Source organism: Perca fluviatilis, chromosome 3 (assembly GCF_010015445.1).
Source record: "Perca fluviatilis chromosome 3, GENO_Pfluv_1.0, whole genome shotgun sequence".
NCBI lineage: Eukaryota > Metazoa > Chordata > Actinopteri > Perciformes > Percidae > Perca > Perca fluviatilis.
Genome location: NC_053114.1, coordinates 44,663,820 through 44,684,087, shown reverse-complemented (window position 1 = coordinate 44,684,087; position 20,268 = coordinate 44,663,820). Strand labels below are relative to the sequence as shown.

At 41.7% G+C, this 20,268-nt stretch overlaps 2 protein-coding genes across 3 annotated transcripts; one reads left to right on the top strand and one right to left on the bottom strand.

Moving 5' to 3' along the window:
• Window positions 1-366: 366 nt before the first annotated feature.
• Window positions 367-5,034, top strand: LOC120556004 (C-type lectin Cal-like). Its single transcript, XM_039795281.1, has 6 exons — window positions 367-481; window positions 1,191-1,288; window positions 2,075-2,217; window positions 2,686-2,820; window positions 4,378-4,501; window positions 4,863-5,034. Exons 2-6 carry the CDS (start codon window positions 1,219-1,221, stop codon window positions 4,928-4,930), a joined length of 540 nt encoding a protein of 179 aa, XP_039651215.1. The 5' UTR covers window positions 367-481; window positions 1,191-1,218; the 3' UTR covers window positions 4,931-5,034.
• Window positions 5,035-13,460: 8,426 nt separating this feature from the next.
• On the bottom strand, window positions 13,461-20,268 carry LOC120555417 (cytochrome P450 2K1-like). 2 transcript variants are annotated; one of them, XM_039794098.1, is made up of 9 exons: window positions 20,062-20,268; window positions 17,308-17,470; window positions 17,057-17,206; window positions 16,820-16,980; window positions 16,468-16,647; window positions 15,592-15,733; window positions 15,199-15,383; window positions 14,937-15,078; window positions 13,461-13,990 (listed from the first exon to the last, which is right to left on the bottom strand). In XM_039794098.1, exons 1-9 carry the CDS (start codon window positions 20,266-20,268, stop codon window positions 13,779-13,781), a joined length of 1,542 nt encoding a protein of 513 aa, XP_039650032.1. In that variant the 3' UTR covers window positions 13,461-13,778. The 2 variants fall into 2 exon arrangements, with proteins under 2 accessions (XP_039650032.1, XP_039650033.1); XM_039794099.1 differs by lacking the exon at window positions 20,062-20,268 and adding an exon at window positions 19,852-19,903.

Below are 20,268 nucleotides of genomic sequence, written 5' to 3'. Positions count from 1 at the left end.
TGTATAAAACTATCATTAAGGCTTGTGCGAACCAAAGTGTACAGCCTGTAAATGTAAAACATGTAGTTTTGTTGGCCATGTTAACGCATATGACAGCAAGTCGGGCACCAAAATCTTTCCTGAGTTCCCGAGTTGTACCGACTTCAGCAGGCGTTAACGTGCATTTTCCAACTTGGAAACTTGTTTATCCGAGGTGTCTGACACCACATGAATGCAGCATTTCTCTTATAACTTTCACCTTTTGGGCTTTTAGTAGTTTTTAGTTGGTGAAAAACAAACCACTCATGTTTGATCTCACCATTAGGTCCAACCTTGACCCGGGGCTTATTGACTTACAGTATGTTGACATTTTTTGTGTTTGATTAGTAAAATCACATGTATTCAGGGCATCCGCTCTGGATATTTAACCGAGGCAGAGATCAGACTGACATCCAGACGGACGAGGACCAAGGAACGAGACTACTACACTACTTCACCTGAGGTGAGTCCCGTTGGTCTCCGTGTGTTTCAGTAGAACAGAAAAGGATCTTTAGAGGTTTAAAACTTCAGTTTAAAGATCTCAACACTTTGAGCTGCTCTTAGATCTTCATCAACTACAAGACTTAAGAGGACTTGAGGGGGATTCCTGGATCATACATGAAAAACAGACAAACTGCTGAAAAACATAAAATAAAATCGGTCACTTATTGTTTGTAAAAACTAGCAGAACTTGGTGTAGAGCTCTGATCCAAAGATGACTTTCTTGTCTGTAAAAGGGATACTCCACCGTTTGTTGAAATAGTTCTTATCACGGTCTCCCCTGGCTGTAGATAGGTGGGCCAACACATTTCTTGTCTCAGTGCAAGTAATCAGGTTGTTTTTTTGTCTTTTGTTGGCTCACTTTTACTCACAACATGCTAACCGGCAACATAGGATTCCATTCACTACGCTAAGCTAACTAGACTAAAAATGCATTGGCCCACCTATCTACAGCTAGGGGGGGAGACCGTGATAAGCCCTATTTCAACTAACGGTGGCGTATCCCTTTAAGGTGGGGTAAGTGGCCAGTTAGTCTCTCTCCGCCTTCAAAGCTATAACCAGCACTTGAGTTTTATCCTGGTTGACTTGTTTATGCATATTCTGTAATATATATATATATATATATATATATATATATAATTGTTCCTGTGTGTTATGACATTATATTGCAGTTGCAGAGTCCTGTGAGAGCCCTGAACCATGCGTCCTGTTGTGGTTACTGCCCTCCTTCTTCTGGTGGTGCTGATGTTCATGTGGGACTCTGCAGCCGGTAAGAACAAACAGTCACTAAGTAATCAGTCTCCACAGACAACAGGAACACACAGCTGACAAAACGTCTTCTTTCAAACAGTTATTACGGTGCATAACTTACTGGAACAAAACTGAGCAACGTGTTGTTGCTGGTGACCAAACCACTGACTGTAGATATGTATATTGAAGCGATCCTGGTGTTAAAGACCCGCTGATCGCTGCCCGATTCTTTGAAATGAATGGGCGCATTGCATTGGGGGATATCTGCTTTGAATGAGTCTAGCTCGGATCATATGGTAATGTTCTGTATTACAGCATATATTGTAATATTTCACCGGTAATAAGACCGAAATAATATTATTATTAAAATAAAGAAATGATACCATGATAACATCTAAATAAATGTTGATAGATGTAGCGTTATAGTTTAAAAAATATAAGTAAACAAAAAAGCAATCCAGCTTCCCTGGCCGAAATAGACCGAAATATTAACATTAAAAGAAATACATATAAACCATGATGATATCTCGTGAGTAATGTTGATTAAAACAGCGGTTATTGGGCTAAAAATACCAATAATAAAACTGTCACAGATTTCGAGTTAAGGGGGGGGGCGTGTTTTTTCTTTCGTCGATATCCGACGGTGAGGGAACAACATGAACGTCTCTCTGACGGACCCCCATGTCGAAAAATAACGTCAAGGGTACCCCTCTTTGGTTGAAACTTGACGCCAGGGTTCCTTGACCATGCGTCATACATTTGACGAGTAGGGAGTGAGACTGTGTTGCTTCTTTCTCTCAAACAGGGGATCCTGCAGAAATGTGTAAGACCAAATATCCGCCCACACCGTGTAAAAAGGCAGTCGGTGAAGGCTGGTTCCAGATGGGTAACAACCGCTGTGTGAAGGCCTTCTACAATAATCAGCATTTGACCCATTCTGATGCAGAGGTGATGAAACACACACATCAGACTACAGACAGTACATGTGACCTCATCCTGTTCAGACAGTCACTGTCACAGAGGAAAGAGGATTTGAGAAAAAACTATTTTTTAGTGAAATGTGACCTTTAATAGTATATTCTATAAGTATATTCTGATTACAGAGGTACAGCTAGGGACGGTCATTTGACCCAGTATTTAAAAGGAAAATGACAAATACATTCTTATTTTTTTGGCAATGTAATAATGACAGGTGGAATGTATTTTTGGAATAATAGAAAAGCCTAAATGCAAAAGCTTCAATTGAAAAGTGTAACGGCAAAAGGAAAAAATAAACATAACAACGTTTAAAGAGTTTTTCATGAAGATATAAAGCCTTCTTTGACCTTCTTTTAGGATACATCAAATAAGGGAATAAACATGACAAATGATCAAGTGTCAGTGAAAACTAATTGTCTTGATTTGGGTTTATTTCAGATGACCTGTAGAAAGTACCCAAATGGCCATCTGGTATCGATCCACAGTGACGATGAGCGGTCTCAAGTGGAATGTGCCATGTACAGATCCACCACCGGAAAAGCTCACTACTGGATCGGATACTTCAGGTATTCGGTAAGCAGTGAATGTTTCTGTTCGTGAAGCCCTATAAAGTAACATCAAGTCACATAAAGACTGGTCACATGACAGTCAGAGATGGGGACTGGAGTCTGAGACTCGGACTCGATTCGCACGTAAGTCGCACAAACAGCTGACTTCAGACTTGACTTGCAACTCGACCCAAAAGACTCGGACTCGAGCTTCGAGACTCGTCAACAACCTGTTTTCATGCAACTATTGCTTTTTAAATCTAAATGTATTCATATATTTCTATTTTCTTGTATTGGCGCGTATACGTTGGGGAAACGTATGGCGAGCTGCATGTCCCCTGCCCTTTGCCATAATGTGCAACGTAACTCATGTGTTATGCCTTATGTGCGCGCACTCACGTATAAAAAACATCTCCAAACGCACCTAAATAGGTCAGTCACTCACACACTAATGTGAAAGAGACGTTACATTTAGCATGTATGGTCACAGGTAACAAGCTAACCATCGCTAAGTCTTGTGCTAATGCTGGGAACAGACACACTGTATCTTTATAGTTAGTAGTCACTAAGGGCTAAGAAATCCATGGCGCACAGCAGGCGGGACGCACGGATCCATCTCCCCAGGAACAAACGCTGTGTCGGGGGGGTAAACTCATGTGATGCATAATTGATCCCGTGGATGATTTGTAGGCTATTAAGTGAACAAGGTGTGACTGTCTTAATTCTGCACATATTTCTGTTACTGTAGTTATATTCACTATTTCATCCATGCGTGGCGCAGCGGATCCGTGCGCGCTGTCACCTGCCGTGGAGACGCCGGCCTCACTAACCTCTCCTCCTCTGAGTCGGGTCTCCCTCGCGCTGGACTCAGTTTCACTGAGCCTACTAACACTTAGAAAATCAATGGCATTACATCAGTGAGTTCAAACTGCTTATTGTGTGTAATTTGGACTGACACTGAGATGCATGTTGTTCTGTAACTGGTGTGGCGCTGCCGCTATTCTCTTGATTTCCACTTCAGACATTAGACATTTCTTTGAGTGAAAGAGACATTACATTTGGCATGTATCATCACAGGTAACAAGCTAACCATTGCAAAGTGTTTTTCTGGACACAAACAATATTTAAAATGTATTTGGTTGCAAAAAATTTCAGTTATTTTCTACTTATTTTATGTCTTTATTTCAAGTAATGTGTGCTTTGATTTCAATTGATTTCAATTGTTCAAAATATTAAAAAAAATAACCACAAATAGTACATCTGTGTGTTCCCTTTAATTAATTTAAAATCAGAGAGATAAGATGTGCACTCTTTCATTAGAAAAAAAATGTCCTACCTTTTAATAGTTGAGCAAATTTACAGTTCAAACCTGTCAGCCAACAAATAAACGTTGGTAGTTGGAAGCAGGTAATTGGGGCTCTCCCCCAGCTGACAGAGTGGAAAGTTCATCTGATAATAATTAATTTTAATTAATTTAATAAATAATTAATAATTAAACATAATTGGCCATTTGGCACACCATTTTAATGACAGCAAAGTATTCAACCTCAGGCCATCATTTGTTTTCCCTTTTTCTTTTTAGAATGGTCCATTTAGTTACTGGGGTTGGACGGATGACAGTCAGGTAGATTACAGCAGCTGGGCTCCTCGCCAGCCGGACGCCTCCCTTTTTAACAGGGAGTACTGCGTTGAGATGAACTATTGGGGTAAGTAAACAAATGGTTAAGGAGGAGAGGTAGTAGATTATAAGAAATTAATAACTTTTTTTATTCATTAATTTTACCTCAGAAAAGATAAGAGAGGCACACTGTGACGGAGTTTAATTATTAAAGCAGCATAAAAACAGGTCAAAGCAGAGGGGTATGAAGGAAGAACAGGACCCTCATTTTTAACTGTGCATACGCTCTTTTCTACTCATAGAAAACCATTGATCCATTTCTTTGTGTGTTTGAGAGTTTGGGCACATTTAAAACCTGACCATGAAGACCAAGAAACCCTATACAGGATGTGCTTCTCATCTCAACCCTTAAAATCCCTACTGACACTGATTTAACATGTTTCTTTCAGACTGGGGACTCTGGAACGATGCGTTCTGTAGTCAGGAGAAGCCCTACGTGTGTCAAGTGAGAGTCTAGTAGTTCAGAGAGAAGCTGAAGAGCAGCAGTTGGACCAGTCTGCTTCAACTGCAACCACTGCAAGCTTTATATTTACTGCAATAAATATTCAGCATCAAAAGTCACGTTGATGGTTCCGGTTTCTTTTCCTGACACTGCCACTGATCCATCTGTCCTCATGTCATCATTAGGGATGTCTGGATTTACAACCAGTGCTAGTTTGGGATCCTTGTCTCTAGAAAGGCCTTCAAATACACAAACTAAACAGCAAAATGCTAACTCTTGTTCTAAAATTGTACTAAAGTTTCAGCATTTTAAGTTGCAGAAACATATCAAACTAGACAATTAATATGGCTGGGTTAAAAAGATAGATTTTTGTATTCACATCTGTCTGTATTATATGAAAATGGTAGACTTCAGGAATACATTGGTACCTGGTACATCATGCTAGCTTGTCAGGAAAGGGGTTGAAAAAAACACTCCAAAGAGAGGCTACATTTTTTGCGAAGGAAAAACTGCCTTGCCCATTTTTAAAGGGGTCCATTGGACTCTTACCTTCACACATCTGAATGAAATGTCACAAATGTTGGAAACTAGGCCTCGGGGTACCATTATTTTGGAACCTCATGCTGGAAATACCAACTATGTTAGTCAAAGTAATAAAATGGTTATCTAAAGTAATTACTAATTATCAATTAAACAATGTAATTTATTCGCCATAATTGTAATATTCTAACATGTTAAAATAAGTGCCTATTACTTTGGCAACTGTTTAGATGCACACTTGTTAAACTTTTTTTACTCTATAAAGAATCTGAAAACATTCTCACATCAGCTACATGAAAACAACACAATGGGCCTGGTGTAATATGTTGGTGGTGAAGGTATCACAGGTGGCTATGACCTCAACAAGGATCGAAAGACCGAAATAAATAAACATCTTGTAACAAATATAAAAGTGGCTTTTTTCTCAATACTCGTATTAAATATAGTAATCTCACACATCGCTGTCAATAGCAGTAACATAACACAAAGACTTGGTCCCCTGCGGACTTCTACCAATGTTCAAACCATTAATGCGCACTGTTTTCAATGGCATCAAGGGAAATTATAATCTAGAGATTATTATTATTTTTAATATTATTTCAGTGCAGATGCGTTGGTGCATATTTCTTTAAACATATAATGGTATTAAGTACAGTGTTTGCCACAGAATTACATTTTATTTGTGGGGGTAGTGGTAGTCTCTCATTGCCAGACCTATCTCCACAGCGCTGCGGAGTAAGGTCTGGCCCTTCCACACAACATTTCTGGATAGAAGAAAACATGCTCTGGTTTATTGCCATTTTTTTTAAACCAATCACAATCGTCTTGGCCGTCGCTAAACTCTGGACGCAGCGAGCGTAGCTCTGCAAAATAGTCTCGGGAAGGAACTTGTTTTGGTGAACATTTGCAAGCCTGCAACAGAAAACGCCACATACAATATTAAAGGAAGTTAACTGTTCACACAATACAGCAATGTGAGCTATTTAAATTAGTTGGATACATGGTTAAACCTGTTTTGCTCCTACCAGTGTATCTCCGTGTGTACTTTGTCCATTATAAATCCCCTCCAATCAGTACCAAAACGTCCCAGTTAGCGAGTAAATGCCTTAAACATATTCTTTGTAAGTCTTTACAATCATTCTCCGAAGAAATAAAACACGATTGAGTTTGTTTATACGTGGGATATTTATTCGGTTTGGGAAATCCCACGATCTCTACAAAGCTAACGTTAGCTTAAGCATCCAAGAAAGGTTAAATTTGAGGGCAATTAGACTTGGTTAAGGTTCTTGAAGATGTTAATTTGTCCATTCGGCCTTATGTGAGAATGTGATGGTCGTTCAGACTTGGTCTCTGGTGTCTCCAACGACCAACAACTGTCACTTCGACAGCCAAGAGCACCTGTACTCAAAGTACCCAAATGGTCATCTGGTATCGATCCACAAAGACATGGAGCTAAATCAAGTGGAATGTGCCATGTACAGAGTCAACCCCCAAAAAACTCACTACTGGATCGGACTCACAATTCTTACCTATTATGGTGCCCCCTTTGTAAGAAATGAATGTTTCTGTTCAGTCATAAACATAGCCCTAATTTGACACATTTTCACAGACAGGTTCCTATGATATTGTGCGAAAACATATGCAAAACAATTTGTATTATACCCTACGAAATGATGGTGACCGCCGGCCGGTTAAGTGACAACCGGCCACATGATAGTTAAGTTTAGCGTCTTTACAGATACATTTAGCCGAGAAAAGGTGACTGTGAGTCAGGTACAGAGCTCCGTGAGGTTACGGCTGTGTTGCAGTTAAGTTTAGCCAACAGAAAGTGACCGTCCTGCAGCGATGACAGTTAAGTTTAGGCTAAAAAAACAAGTGGTTAAGACTAGAAAAAAGATTGTGGTTTGGTTTTAAACACCAGTCCCCTTAAGTAGTACTGCCGGGACACAAACTGCCCTCTCTTTTCACATAGGAAGTTGCAAAACTTGCGTGGCCACCATCAGCTTAGCTTAGCTGACTCAGTTCGCAGCATTGTAGCATCTTCGGTGTAGCGTTATTTAGAGTTCAGACCAGAGGAGTTCAAAAGGAATCATCTACGCTACCCTCGGCCAGTCTTCCCATGTGTTGTATTTTTAACAAAGTAAAATTGATGGAGCTGCGGCATTTGCGTGTTATTTTATGTAAATAGTGAATTATAAGTGGTTAACTTAAACCAGATAGGATCAGACGGTCGATTCAAATGTGTGAGCGAGCGAGAGAGAGCAGAGTTTATAAGAGCTTGTTATGATGGGTTAATTGATGTGTGTATTGCCTATATTTCTGTCACTGATGCCAATCCAATACATTTCATTATGGTCCTTCTTTATGCCAGCCAGCCAGTGTTGAGCTCCAGACCGGCTGCCTTTGTGTGTGGACTGGACTGAAAAGAGGTGGCCAGATCTGACCAGTTATGGATGTGAATTCAGCAGATTTTGAATTGTTTTCAAAAGAGAAATTAAGTGCTGCTTTTTAATTAGGCTACTATTTCTAAGTGTGTATGTGTGTGTGTGTGCATGTGTGTGTGTGTAATTGATTGTAAACAAACAGAAATTAAGTGCATGTGAATTCAGCAGATTTTTAATGATTGCAAAATAGAAATTAAGTACTGCTTTTTAATTGCTACCTCTAGCAGAACACAAAATGAACTTGTGGGAGTGACAAGCTGGACTACTGTCTACTGAATATGTGCATTGAACAAATTAACGACTGGATGTGCCAGAACTTTCTTAAATTAAATGAAGAAATAACTGAGGTGGTTGTTTTTGGAGCAAAAGAAAAGTCAGCGCTCAGCTTTAAACAACAATGTTAAAAACAAAAGACAAAGCCAGAAATCTTGGTGTAATTATGGACTCAGACCTGAATTTTAACAGCCACATAAAGACGATAACAAAGTCAGCCTAATACCACCTTAAGAATATATCAAGGGTTAAAGGACTTATTGCTCAGCAGGATTTGGATAAACTTGTACATGCATCTATCTTCAGTAGACTTGACTACTGTAACGGTGTCTTCTTGTAAGCATTCAATTTTTATGCTCCACATATCTGGAATAAACTCCCAGAAAACGGAAGGTCTGCTGCAACTCTCAGGTCTTTTTAAATCAAGGCTTAAGACCTTTCTTTTTGATGTTGCCTTTCTCTAAATAATTGTTGATTTCTTATACTGAAGTTGCATTGTTGAAACTGTATGACAATCTATATAAGCATATAAAGAGAATTAAAAAATAAGACTGATGGTCCCGGCCCGTTCTGGGAACGACAAGGATTGTGGGTGGATTACGTGTATAGAGCAATGGCTTATACATTGTCCCATACTAGCAGCCTAAAATCTTGTTTTCTATCTGTTTTTAATTTTTTTATTGTTTTTAACTGCTCTCTAATGTTTATGTAAAGCACTTTGAATTGCCCTGTTGCTGAAATGGGCTATACAAATAAAGCTGCCATTCCTTGCCTACTAAGAAATATTGCCTTACAATTTGCCAAAGAGATGTGAACGCCTCTCAGAATTTCCAATGAAGGCCACAGCTATTTCTTTTCTGTCAATATTTTGCAGTTTCTCCCTGTGGACGTGGCAGACTGATACGCTGTTGAGCCGTGACTGTGACATTGTGGAGCATGGCCAGGTCTTCAAATGTCGCAGGGCACTGAAACTCCGCTCAGCTTCGCAAGAAGACACAGGGACCACAAGCAACAGCCTAACCAGAGCCTCCACTTGGTGAAACAGCCGTCTCACTTCTGGCACTATGGTCTTCAGGATCTGACTGACCTCCTGACAAGAATGGAACTGGAAGCTTGCTTTCAGCATAGCCATTTGCACTTGCAGCAGCTCGGCGTCCAACTCCGGGTACAGCTCCACTGCCTTACTCGACTCTCCTGTCCGAAGGTGTTCCTCCAACTTGGCCAGATGGCCAAGGCCCTCCTGGTTAAATCTGTCATCCAGCTGAGTGACCGCTGTATCGGTGGCACAGAAAAACAGTACTTGGAAGTACTCCTCCGCAGAAGACGGGAAGTGACTGTTTGCTGGCCCACCATATCGGTTGGATGCTTTCCTTATATGTGGCAGCTTTATTGGCTCGAGATCAAACGATGAGGCGAGTTCTACCGCTCTTGAGTAAAGACCCATAAATTAATCGCTTGTTCTCTTCGCCACAAAGGCGAATTGATACTGCTCTCCCTTGAAAGGTTTTATTGAGACCTTCCAGCTTCAGCAGAATATCCTGCCCCATTACAAGGCCAAGGACGGTGGTACCTTTGTGGAAATGGCCATGAAGGCCTCTTGCTCGAGGAGCTGAGACACTCCCTTTGTCTGAAGCCATCTCCTCCAGTGCAGCCAGGACCACCTCATACTGTGTGAGGACCGACTTGATGGCTGGTGTGCACACAGTCCATCTTGTGGCACACAACGGCTTAATAGTGGTGAACGAGCCATTTTCAGATATACTCCATCTCCAAAATAATTTTTAAAGGGGTATAGAAGCCAAGACATGTCCGCCCGATGGAGCCTAGACACTGGTGATGGCGGAGAAGGAACCCGGAGACCGAACAAAGGAGCTGTCTGCCGGAAGGGGACTCAGGGAGCCGTGATTGACGATGGCCAGAGGTTGAAGGGGAGGAGGAGGGTTGCACGTTTGCCTGAAAAGACAGCTGACAGCACGTAGAAAAGACATTTAAAGCAGGACGTCATGCTGTAATTGGATCATGAACTTTATGGCCAGTTCTGGTTGGTTTACTGAAAAGTGAACGCCTCTAAACAGCTGAATAGTTTTAGGAAGAGAGCGGTGATTAGAAGTCTTCCTGAAAGAATTTGCACTGAGCTCCATTACTTAGAATTCGTCATCGGGGAGACAGAATACGCACTAGAGCTTTAAAAAGAACTTCAAAGGTAGGCTAAATTTTCTGTGAGGGAAAAACTGGCTTGACCATTTTATGTGCCTGGGGAGCTACGACAATATCATGGACCGGGCCTCCGTCAAGGCAGGAAGGCTAGGAAACGGGGTAGGAGAGGCGGCCTCAGACGGCGCATCCGAGGAGCTACCAAGCTACCACTACCACCCATGCGTCTCTGAAGCCCACAATCCTTAAAAAACAAACTGGATGAACTGCGTCAACAGGTTGGAGCCTGCTACGAATACCGTGAGTCTGGTCTAATGGCTTTTAAGCCCAGGACACACAGGGCCAAAAATCAGCTGTTGGACAGTCTGGCGAGGTCAGTGACTCGAGTCTGTTCGGTGTGTCCGGTGCCGTCGTCAGTCTGGGGGGCTGACGGCCTTCATTTCGGCCAACCTGACATGTTCAGTCAGAGGCAGGGCAGTCGGGACTTACCCGGAAATGGCGAGCGGGATGAGCGTGACTAGAGTCTCTCAAAATCTGACGAAAATCTTTAAAACTGACCTTTGTTGATCTGAAATGAAGACAGATTCAGGAACTGCACAGCCTATTTCTCTCTTCAAATGTTTTCAGAAACATGTTTCAGTGGACTATTTTAGTACAATATGAGATCGTATTCTGAACAAGCCGTCATGACAGTCTGGCTTTGAATTTCCAGAGAAAACAAACCCATGTGACGCGTTCGTCCAATCAGCTGCCGGTTTTCATTTCTTGGGCAACAATACAGAGTAGCGCCGCCTGCTGTTATGGAGACATATTACGTTTCTCAAGTCGGTGTCGCCTCAGTGTGTCCCGAGGCAGTTTTTTGGACCTCGGGGACCCGACTGATCATCTCGACTGGCTCTTCTGTCAACGGTCGGCCGTCTGGTTGGTGTGTACCGGCTATATTTACTCTACACGCCTCTTCCCCAGGAGTCTTCTTTGTCAGGATACAATGGCGGACTTAAATGCACGACTCAGGAATCAAGGATAAAGGTAATTGTTTTATTGCTCCAAGAACAATGCAGGCAACGGTATAGGTCCAACAGGCAGGAAAACGTGGTCGATAATACAGGCAAAAGGTCTGGATACACAGGGAAACTAAACAAGGGAACGCTGGAAAGTGAGTCAACATGGATCTACAACAATCTGGCAGGGAAAAAGTGAACACAGGTGAGTATATATACACGGGGGAGGGGAAGACAACTAGACACAGGTGAATAACATTAGGGCGGAGACAGGTAATCAAAAACGGCGGGAAACAAGTGAAGTGAATGAAGACAAACAGTGGATTACAAAAAAAACAGGAAGTCCATGTAAACAAACACAATAAGAGCGGAGGCAGACGTGACATTCTTCTTCTCCGCCCACCATGGCAGTTCCCAGTTCAGTTACCCTCACCAGCTCCCCCCTGTTGCCTGACATGTCACCACCTCGTCTTCTACACAAATGCTCTGGCCTATTCTCATACCGCTACTCATCGCCCAACTGCATCCCTTCACTGTGGGGAAACCGTATTTCTTCATCACGTCATCACAAAAATTCTCTGCTCCTCGTCCCCGAGACTGGAAGTTGTTCTTCTGACTTCGGTCTCTTCCAGTAACCTGACTCCGCCAGATGGATCGCTTTGCATTTGCCCTGCATATCCATCTGGGAACTTTCTGTTGGAGTACTTTTGGGAAGGGGTGAAAATCCTGGTTAGCTGATTGGATAAACCATGTGTCTATCACCACCTATGTTGGTGATAGACGGGCCAAATCAACCAATCAGATCAACGTACACAAAAACATCTTTTCCTCCGAGAAAAGCCTACAGTGCAGTTTTTTTCTCTTCTTATAATGAAGGAATACTTTCTAATTCAGATAAAACTTGCTGCGCGATAGCTACGCTCATCTCATCCGTGGAAGCCGCCACATTGTTTAGACTGAACAGTCGCTTCTCATTGCTCACACCTAAACCCGCCTCAAAACTAATGCTGATTGGTCGATCGTTTGGCAAACGGCTCCACATTTTCTGAAGTTGAAGTTGGAAAATCAGAATGTTGATTGTAATCTTAACAACAAACACGGATGCTACAAAGAAGATGTGTAGACTGTTACTACTCAGAGGGACCTAAGTTTAGGTTTTTATTAGCATTTAACATGAATATCAAGTGAGATTTAATGTTCCCTGACTTGTTAAGAGGGTTAGGGTTAAGGTTAAGGTTAGGTGCCTTGAAGTCAACGGTCACAGCACCATAGTAATGGGTTAGGGTTAAACACGTAATGAAAATTGAAATGTATTTTTGGAATAATAGAAAAGCTTAAATGCAGAAGCTTAATTTGAAATGTGTAACAGCAAAAGAAAAAAAAAACAAAGAAAGTTTTTCATTAAGGTATAAAGCCTTATTTTACCTCCTTCTGTATTGCTTTTTTTTTCTCCAATTCATATTCAACATTTTAGAAAGGTGCTCTTGTGTTTTATCTCTCCTCAGAGCAGAGGTTAGGGAATCTGAACGGCCATCGTGATCAAGGACCGCATCAATTTCCGGGTTGAGCGAGGATAGATCAAATAAGGGAATTAATGACACATGATCAAGTGTCTACGTTACACAGATTTGTGTTTATTTCAGACGACCTGTAGAAAGTACCCAAATGGCCATCTGGTATGGATCCACAATGAACATGAACTGTCTCAAGTGCAATGTGCCATATACAGAACCACCACCAGAAAAGCTCACTACTGGATCGGATACTTCTATTTTAGAGTAAGCAGTGAATGTTTCTGTTCATGAAGCCCTATATAGCAACAGGTTCTCACTCCCATCTCGTAATATACGGACGCTTGGTCAGGTGCCTTTGTCGTTGTTATTGATGCTAAAAGTCTCCTTTAGCGCTTTAACTAAATGTGCTTGGTCAGGCACTTGGTGAGGACGATTGGCGTCCATTTTGACGCAGTGGGTGGGCTTACAGTTCCGTGACACGCGGGAAGAATGGGACGGTTAAAGAAGAAAGCAACTTTAGGAAACCTGACAAGCGGGACACGAACCCCGGTCTCAAAAAACACGTCAGAACATACAGTATACATTTATATTTTATTTGCAACAAAATGATTTGCAGCTCTGAGTTTGAAGCAGTTGGGAAGGGTGAACACCTCCAAGATTAATGCTGAGCTACTCTGTTAGAAAAGCTTAGGCTGACAGAGAGTTATTGCCACAAAATCCATTCATTCATTCATTGTTTATTGTGTACATCAAACTGTTAAGTCAAGTTACAAGACAGCCTTTTTTGTAATAGTTGTTAAATGCTCGTGTTCTGCTGGCATACATAGTAAGTAGCTAATGAAGAAAGTCCAATGCTGGGACATGAGCGCTTCCAAAGCAAACATTTTCTTAATCACATCACTCGTGTTGAACATTTTCATTACTTTTAAACTACTTTTTAAATTCTCAAGCCCTCCTCTTCCTCATGTACAGGGGCAGCACACAGTTTGTGAGGTAAGGGGTTGAGGGTGAAGCCCACACGTGGAGTCAGATCCAGTTCATCCACTGAAACTCCAGGAGGAGGAGTGAAGCGAAAGTGCTGCAGGAGGCTGGTGAAGAAAATGAAGAGCTCCATCCTGGCCAAACTCTCTCCAGGACAAGCTCTATGACCTGCAAGAGAGTGCAAAGGAAAAGCTTCCTGTCATCTGCCAGTAAACAAGTAATTAACAACAAGTGATGCCTCTTGCTTGTCTTTTGTGTAGACCCCAGGAAAAATTGTCGGCCAAAACAGGATTACAGACTGCTCTCATGAAGTGGCGTATGTATGACACACCAATTTGTATGACATTATTTGCGTGTTATCAAGCTGCATACTCGCTTCTTTTCCTAAACCCAACCCGTCCGCTGTATATGGTGCTCAAAATGCGTGCAGATAACACAAAGTGGCGTGTATGTTTAAGTCCGCTGTATACAGCGTAGACATACGTGTAGGGGTGGTGATGGTACAGTGGATATGACACATTCCTTGGGTGTGGGAGACCTGGGTTCGATTCCCACTGCCCTGAGCAAGATACTAGCAATTGTAAGTCGCTTTGGATAAAAGCGTCAGCTAAATGACATGTAATGTAATATAATAATACAGATAAAATGCCACTTGGCTTAAGAAAGTGGGCATGTATAGTATGTTTACGCAAACTCATGATATCACGTCAGGGATTAGGCAGTGCTCTACTGTGTAGATAGGTGTGGCAAATCGAGCCTACTGGGATTTTGGGAATAATAGGGATCCTAAGGAAAGAATAATAGTCACACATGCGCAAAATTAAATTAACCCGCCTCCCATTGTCTTCCATTGTATGCTAGCAAAGGATTTGTATTCGCTTCCAGTTTTGAAGCCAATCCAAGTTCAATTTAAGTCAATTTAACAAGCGAAATCGCAGCCTACAGCAAAGCAATGTCAGTGGTTGATCAGGTTGACCCTGATTGGCTTGTAGTTTTTTTAGGAATGGAAGAGGCCTTTCTTGTCGCTGTGCCTAACCAGCAGGTATCGCATCGACTCGCGATGGTCCCTCGCCTGCATTCACCTATGTGTGACCCTGGTTTAAAGCTCACTAACCTGCAGAAAAAGGCATGAAAGCTTCTCGCTTGACAAACTTCCCGTCTTTGTCCAGGAAGTGAGCAGGATAAAAGCTGTGTGGCCTCTCCCACTCACTCTCATCATACAGGACAGATATCATGAGAGGAATTACTGCGGTCCCCTGTGGACAATACTGGAATTTAAATGATTTTCTATATGATAGGTGATAGCATTTTTTAAAAGTCCTTAAAGTGTCTTTATCAAATGTCACATTGAAATTATGTGTTTTATTCAGTCTGACCTTCTTAATGACGTAACCCTGAAAGGTGACATCTTTGGCAGTTTTGTGAGGAAGTGACATTGGGGTGATGCTGGCCAGTCTCTGTGTCTCATGGATTACAGCGTTGGTGAAGTGCAGGTTCTTCCTGTCCTCGGCCCGTACTTGACGACTTCCTATTTCCCTGCTCAGCTCTTCCTGGACCTGGTCTGGAAGATGAAAAGCTTTTGTTTTGCATGTGTGAAAGGGGCTTTATAGTGGGTAAGTTTAGTGTAGCAATGTAGCATTTTGCGATAAAAGCATAAATCTCAGCCAGGAAAAACCCTGGTCTTGTTGTTATGATGGTGATGGTGTTGATAAAGTACTTGGCCTGAATGTTTAATGTAAGCAATGCACATCTACAGTATAACTCCTTACCCTGTATTTTTGCATATTTGGCCATGAGCAGAAGTCCCCATCTCAGTGTGGTTGCAGATGTCTCAGTTCCAGCAGAAAACAGATTCTGAACTGTTATCATAAGGTTTTCCTCGTGGAAATGACTGTTGGTAATCTCAGATTTCTGCAGGTACAGATCAGCACATTTATTCAAACAAATCTTGAACCTTAATACTTTTGGAACGCTACTCTTGGAAGAATAGCCTAAATCCAACAGGAAGTTGGCCATTTGTAAGTAATTGTGTATTTTTCGTCATTTCAAGATGTCGTACTTTACAAACTCCTCTTGGAAATTTAATCTGATCGACTCCAATTTTTTGTGTGTAATCTAAATATCTTAATGATTAAAAGGTGAGTTTTCATCAAACAATGCGAGTTTGGCAGCCATTTTGAGAGTTTAGCCATTAATACATTTCCCGCCATTGACAGGTGAGGGAAACACCGGTGTTGACGCTGAAGTTACACATCCTCATGCGGACATACCACAGGTAACGTAGACATGTGGACTTGAACAAAGAAGCTGTCAGACGAACTGCATCATACTACTGAAAAAGTTGTGGTTTGCATGGTTAAAAAAAGAAGAATCAATTGATGAATGTAAGCCAATTCAAAATTTAGATTGTTTCTAATATATCTAAAATTGGACAAGTTAAATTTCATGTTGTTCACAGCTCTTTTCTGAGGTGGTTAATGGCTTTCTTATAAACTTTACATATTAACATATTGTTCTGCTTGTTCCAAGTTGGCACAAGTCTTACATTCAGCCAGATATCAATTAATTATTCTTTGTTCAACCATGCAAACCATAACCTTTGTAGTAGTACGATACCCTTCGTCTGACAGATATGTTTTTCTAACCTCCAACTTTTGCTTTTGGACCAGAAAGGCGTCCACAAGGCCTCTGCACATCTGTGGATTGAAGGTCTCTTTCAAACGACTTAACAGCTGAAAGTTCTGTTTTATAAAGGCAGCATCCAATCTGTGGAAGGACTTCCGGTTAGGAGTCCATTTGCAGAACCATGGGAACATGTTGTACACCTGTCAAAATATAAATATAGCCTATATGTATAATTTTTAATCATTACAGTTAACATACATTATAGAGACATTCCGCAATAACGCCACAGAAAAATTTTACAACTTCTTCATTCCAGGTTCAATATTTATTTCACTATATTGAAATTAGAAGTTTCACAAAAATATAAAATACCTGTATTGAAGGAGAGCCCAAAAGTTGAAGAAGTGTGCTAATGGAATATACCAGGGATGTAAACTCTGGATCATCATATTCAAATCTGCTGCCATAAACCATGGAGCAGATAATATTGGAGACTGCATATTGTAACGGTTGGGTCATATCAAAAGCTTCTCCTGTGACAAGGGAAACAGGAACAAATTAAAATCCTTTCTCATGTAGTTGGTTAAATACTAAGGTTTTTAGACCGACCTTTGAATTTCTTGAACACTTCAATGAGGTATTCACATTCCGTAATGATTTTGTCCTCACTCGCCTTCTTGCCCATCCCAAACTCTCTCAGGTTAGTCAAAGCAAAGCGCCTCATCTCTTTCCACGAATCACCATTGGACCATGAAATACCTGAGTGGTTCAACAAAATATGTTAAATGCACAACTGGGGGCTGAAAGCTGAACAAAATAAGACCATGTTTAACGAAAATAGCTTTCTTTTCTTTCCTTACCATGTCCTTTATTAAGTTCACGCATAATTAGCATTGGATCTCTTTCTCCAAACTCTTCAGCATGATTGACAAGTGCGTCCTTCATTGTCTTGTACCCAGCCAGGACCACCACTTTCTTTGGTCCCAAATAGACAGTGAACACTGATCCATATTTCTTGGAAAGCTAAGAACAGCATCATAATGTCATGACACATTCGGATATAGGACACACACAGGAGAAAGAAAACAAGATGAGAGACCTACTGGAGGAGCACAAATAACAAACTACCTGACAAGAAAGCTAAGTAAAAGGTGAATGATACTAGCCGCATCCATTATACTGGCGCAGAGGTCGTGCACGGTTCTTCTTTTTTTTTTCGCAACAAAGCAGAAACAGGAAGCCTGAATGAGTTCGCCGACAATGTGATGCCAGGACTCTCAGAGTGACTGCAGGTCTCTCTGGTAAACTTACTGGGTTAAGATCAAGGGGGTAAGCTTCGCATCAGAACTCGAACCTCCCATGGCACCATTTTGATGCTAACAAGCCATCACCTCCCGTTAGCATCCCATTGACTGCCATTCATTTTGACGTCACTTTGACAGCGAATAACTTTACATCTGAAGCGTTTAAAGACTCTATTTGTCCGTTGTTTATTTCTAAAGAAACACGACAATGTATAAAAGGCTCCATTACCTTGTACCTCACGTTATGGCTCCGTAGCAGACGCTTTTATAAAAATAGGCTAACGATTAGGTCACACAGTAGAGGAATGACCGTATAGTACAGGAGAAGCTCGCAGGCAGTTTGGACTCACATTAGCTGTTTAAGTTTAATTACTAATGTTAAAGCCCATGTTGCAAGGTTTATTTTCTAACAATTTTTTGCAATTTGCTTGTTGGTAATAAACATTTAAACTGTTACCCAACAACATCAAATACAATGGATATCACAAAACGGAATAAAATACGAAAAAGTTGTACTTTTTTACAGTGGTTTCTCCTTTCCCCCACAATGCATTGCATGACGTCACATTGGGGAGACGACAGGCGAAAGCCCCGTCTCGGTTCACTGTCCCGGTTACGGTTTTTGCCGCTGGTGTGGCAAAATATGGCTTTTGGTCAATGTGTCTTTATTATGTGTATAATAATATTGGGGGGGAAGTGAAAGGCAGCTTGGACGGGGATGCTATTCGGCTTGTCATAAGTTTAAACAGCTAGCTAACGCTACGCCGACGTTTGCTAACGTTAGCGCAACAGTGTTAGCTTGGACTGCTAGTTAAATACCGTTATTACAACTGCCTTCGGAGCTACGTCCACGTTGTCAACACAAGACATGTGGCGTTAGTGCTCCTTTTGTGCCATACTTTTATTGAATGAAATATTAAGCTTCGCTCCTACGAAATAGGTGTTTTTTTGTAACATTACACACAAAGCTAACTGGCTATAGTTAGCCTGTACGTATGCTAGCGGGATTAGCTAACGTTACGTAGCCAGCCAGCAACTTCGGCAATCGGCAGTAGTTTCGGCGAGCTAACCGCGACAGTATGTTGCCCACAATCAACCTCTGCTGTTAAAAGCAGTCAATCTGCAGTGATGTTTGAAATGGAGACACATGGATGTGTTAGCTTTCGAGGTTAGCTCCGAAGCTGCTTGCTGGCTATGCAACGTTAGCTAATGTCCGCTAGCATACGTACAGGCTAACTATAGCCAGTTAGCTTTGTGTGTAACTAACAAAAACTCACCCATCTCGTGGTTGCGAAGTTTAACGTTTCATTCAATAAAGTTATGGTACAAAAGGAGCACTAACGCCACAGGTCTTAGGTTAAAAACGTGGACGCAGATATAGGAAACTCCGAAGGCAGTTGTAATATTTACCTAGCCGGCTAGGCTAACGCTGTTGCGCTAACGTTAGCGAAACGTCGGCGTAGCGTTAGCTAGCTGTCTAAACTTGAGAAAAGCTGAACAGCATCCCAGTCCAAGTAATAAATAAACACCAGGCAAATATGTTGATACTGCTAGTAGGCTACCATCAAAACGTGAGAATCATGATATCAATCATATCTGTGTGTGTGTGTTTACAACCATCGAGGGATTTCACAGGTGGGACTGGCAAGTTAGCACATAGCTAGCATGATGCCTTGTATTTTCTAGATCTAGATAAGTTTACCGGTACTTATCTGAACTAACGACATGATCACTGTCACTAGATATAAATTAAACATTGACTTTCACTTGGTGCTATTCACGGACAGTAAAACCCCTCTTCCTCATCCCAGTCAGTCACCATAGTTCTAGTACTAGGCTGATACACGTCTCCCCAACGTGACGTCATCACCGAATTGCGGAAGAAAAAACACTAATACCAAAAACCTGACAAAAATGACAAAAACTGTCCTTTAACACTATTTGGAGACATTTTTAACAATGATATACATATATTGAGTGCTATATGTACCTGTTAATCAACAGTGGTGGTTAACTTGCAACATGGGCTTTAACTAGCATGTTAGTGATCAGTAATTAGCCTGTGCCGGCAATGCTGCTGTACTTTCTGCCGTCGTTTACCTTTTTCTTCTTCTTCTAGTCCGTAGAAAGAGCAACGTCGGTAGCATTTGCTCATTAGCGCCACCTCTGTTCAGGAGAAGACCGCAACTAGTGTCGCGACCACCAGCGCGGGTATAAATAGTCACGGCTATTTCATGACGTCACATATGCGCACGGCAGCTGGGCTGCGGTTACTGTAAAACACGCTTTACTTTTACGGCACTTTCTCACCTCCAGTAATGTGTGGTAGGGTCTCTTGAGGTCAAGCTGCAGCAGATTCCCAATGAGGGGAAGCGGGGTTGGTCCTGGAGGTTCCTTACTGTCTTCCTTGGAGCTGAAGCTGGAGGAGAAGACAAGGTAGAAGAGGAGCAGGACCACCAGACCCCCCAACAGAGAGATAGAGCTGGTGGACTGGAGAAACACATCTAATATCCCCAT

Bases quoted from the DNA above. Each gene is read 5' to 3' on its own strand.
- LOC120556004 (XM_039795281.1), top strand. From the start codon at position 1,219: ATGCGTCCTGTTGTGGTTACTGCCCTCCTTCTTCTGGTGGTGCTGATG. The intron at 1,289-2,074 runs GTAAGAACAAAC...TCTCTCAAACAG, and splicing joins CATGTGGGACTCTGCAGCCG to GGGATCCTGCAGAAATGTGT. The intron at 2,821-4,377 runs GTAAGCAGTGAA...TTTTCTTTTTAG, and splicing joins TCGGATACTTCAGGTATTCG to AATGGTCCATTTAGTTACTG.
- LOC120555417 (XM_039794098.1), bottom strand. From the start codon at position 20,268: ATGGGGATATTAGATGTGTTTCTCCAGTCCACCAGCTCTATCTCTCTG. The intron at 16,648-16,819 runs GTATTTTATATT...ATATTTTGACAG, and splicing joins TGGGCTCTCCTTCAATACAG to GTGTACAACATGTTCCCATG. The intron at 15,734-16,467 runs GTTAGAAAAACA...CTGTACCTGCAG, and splicing joins TCCAAAAGCAAAAGTTGGAG to AAATCTGAGATTACCAACAG.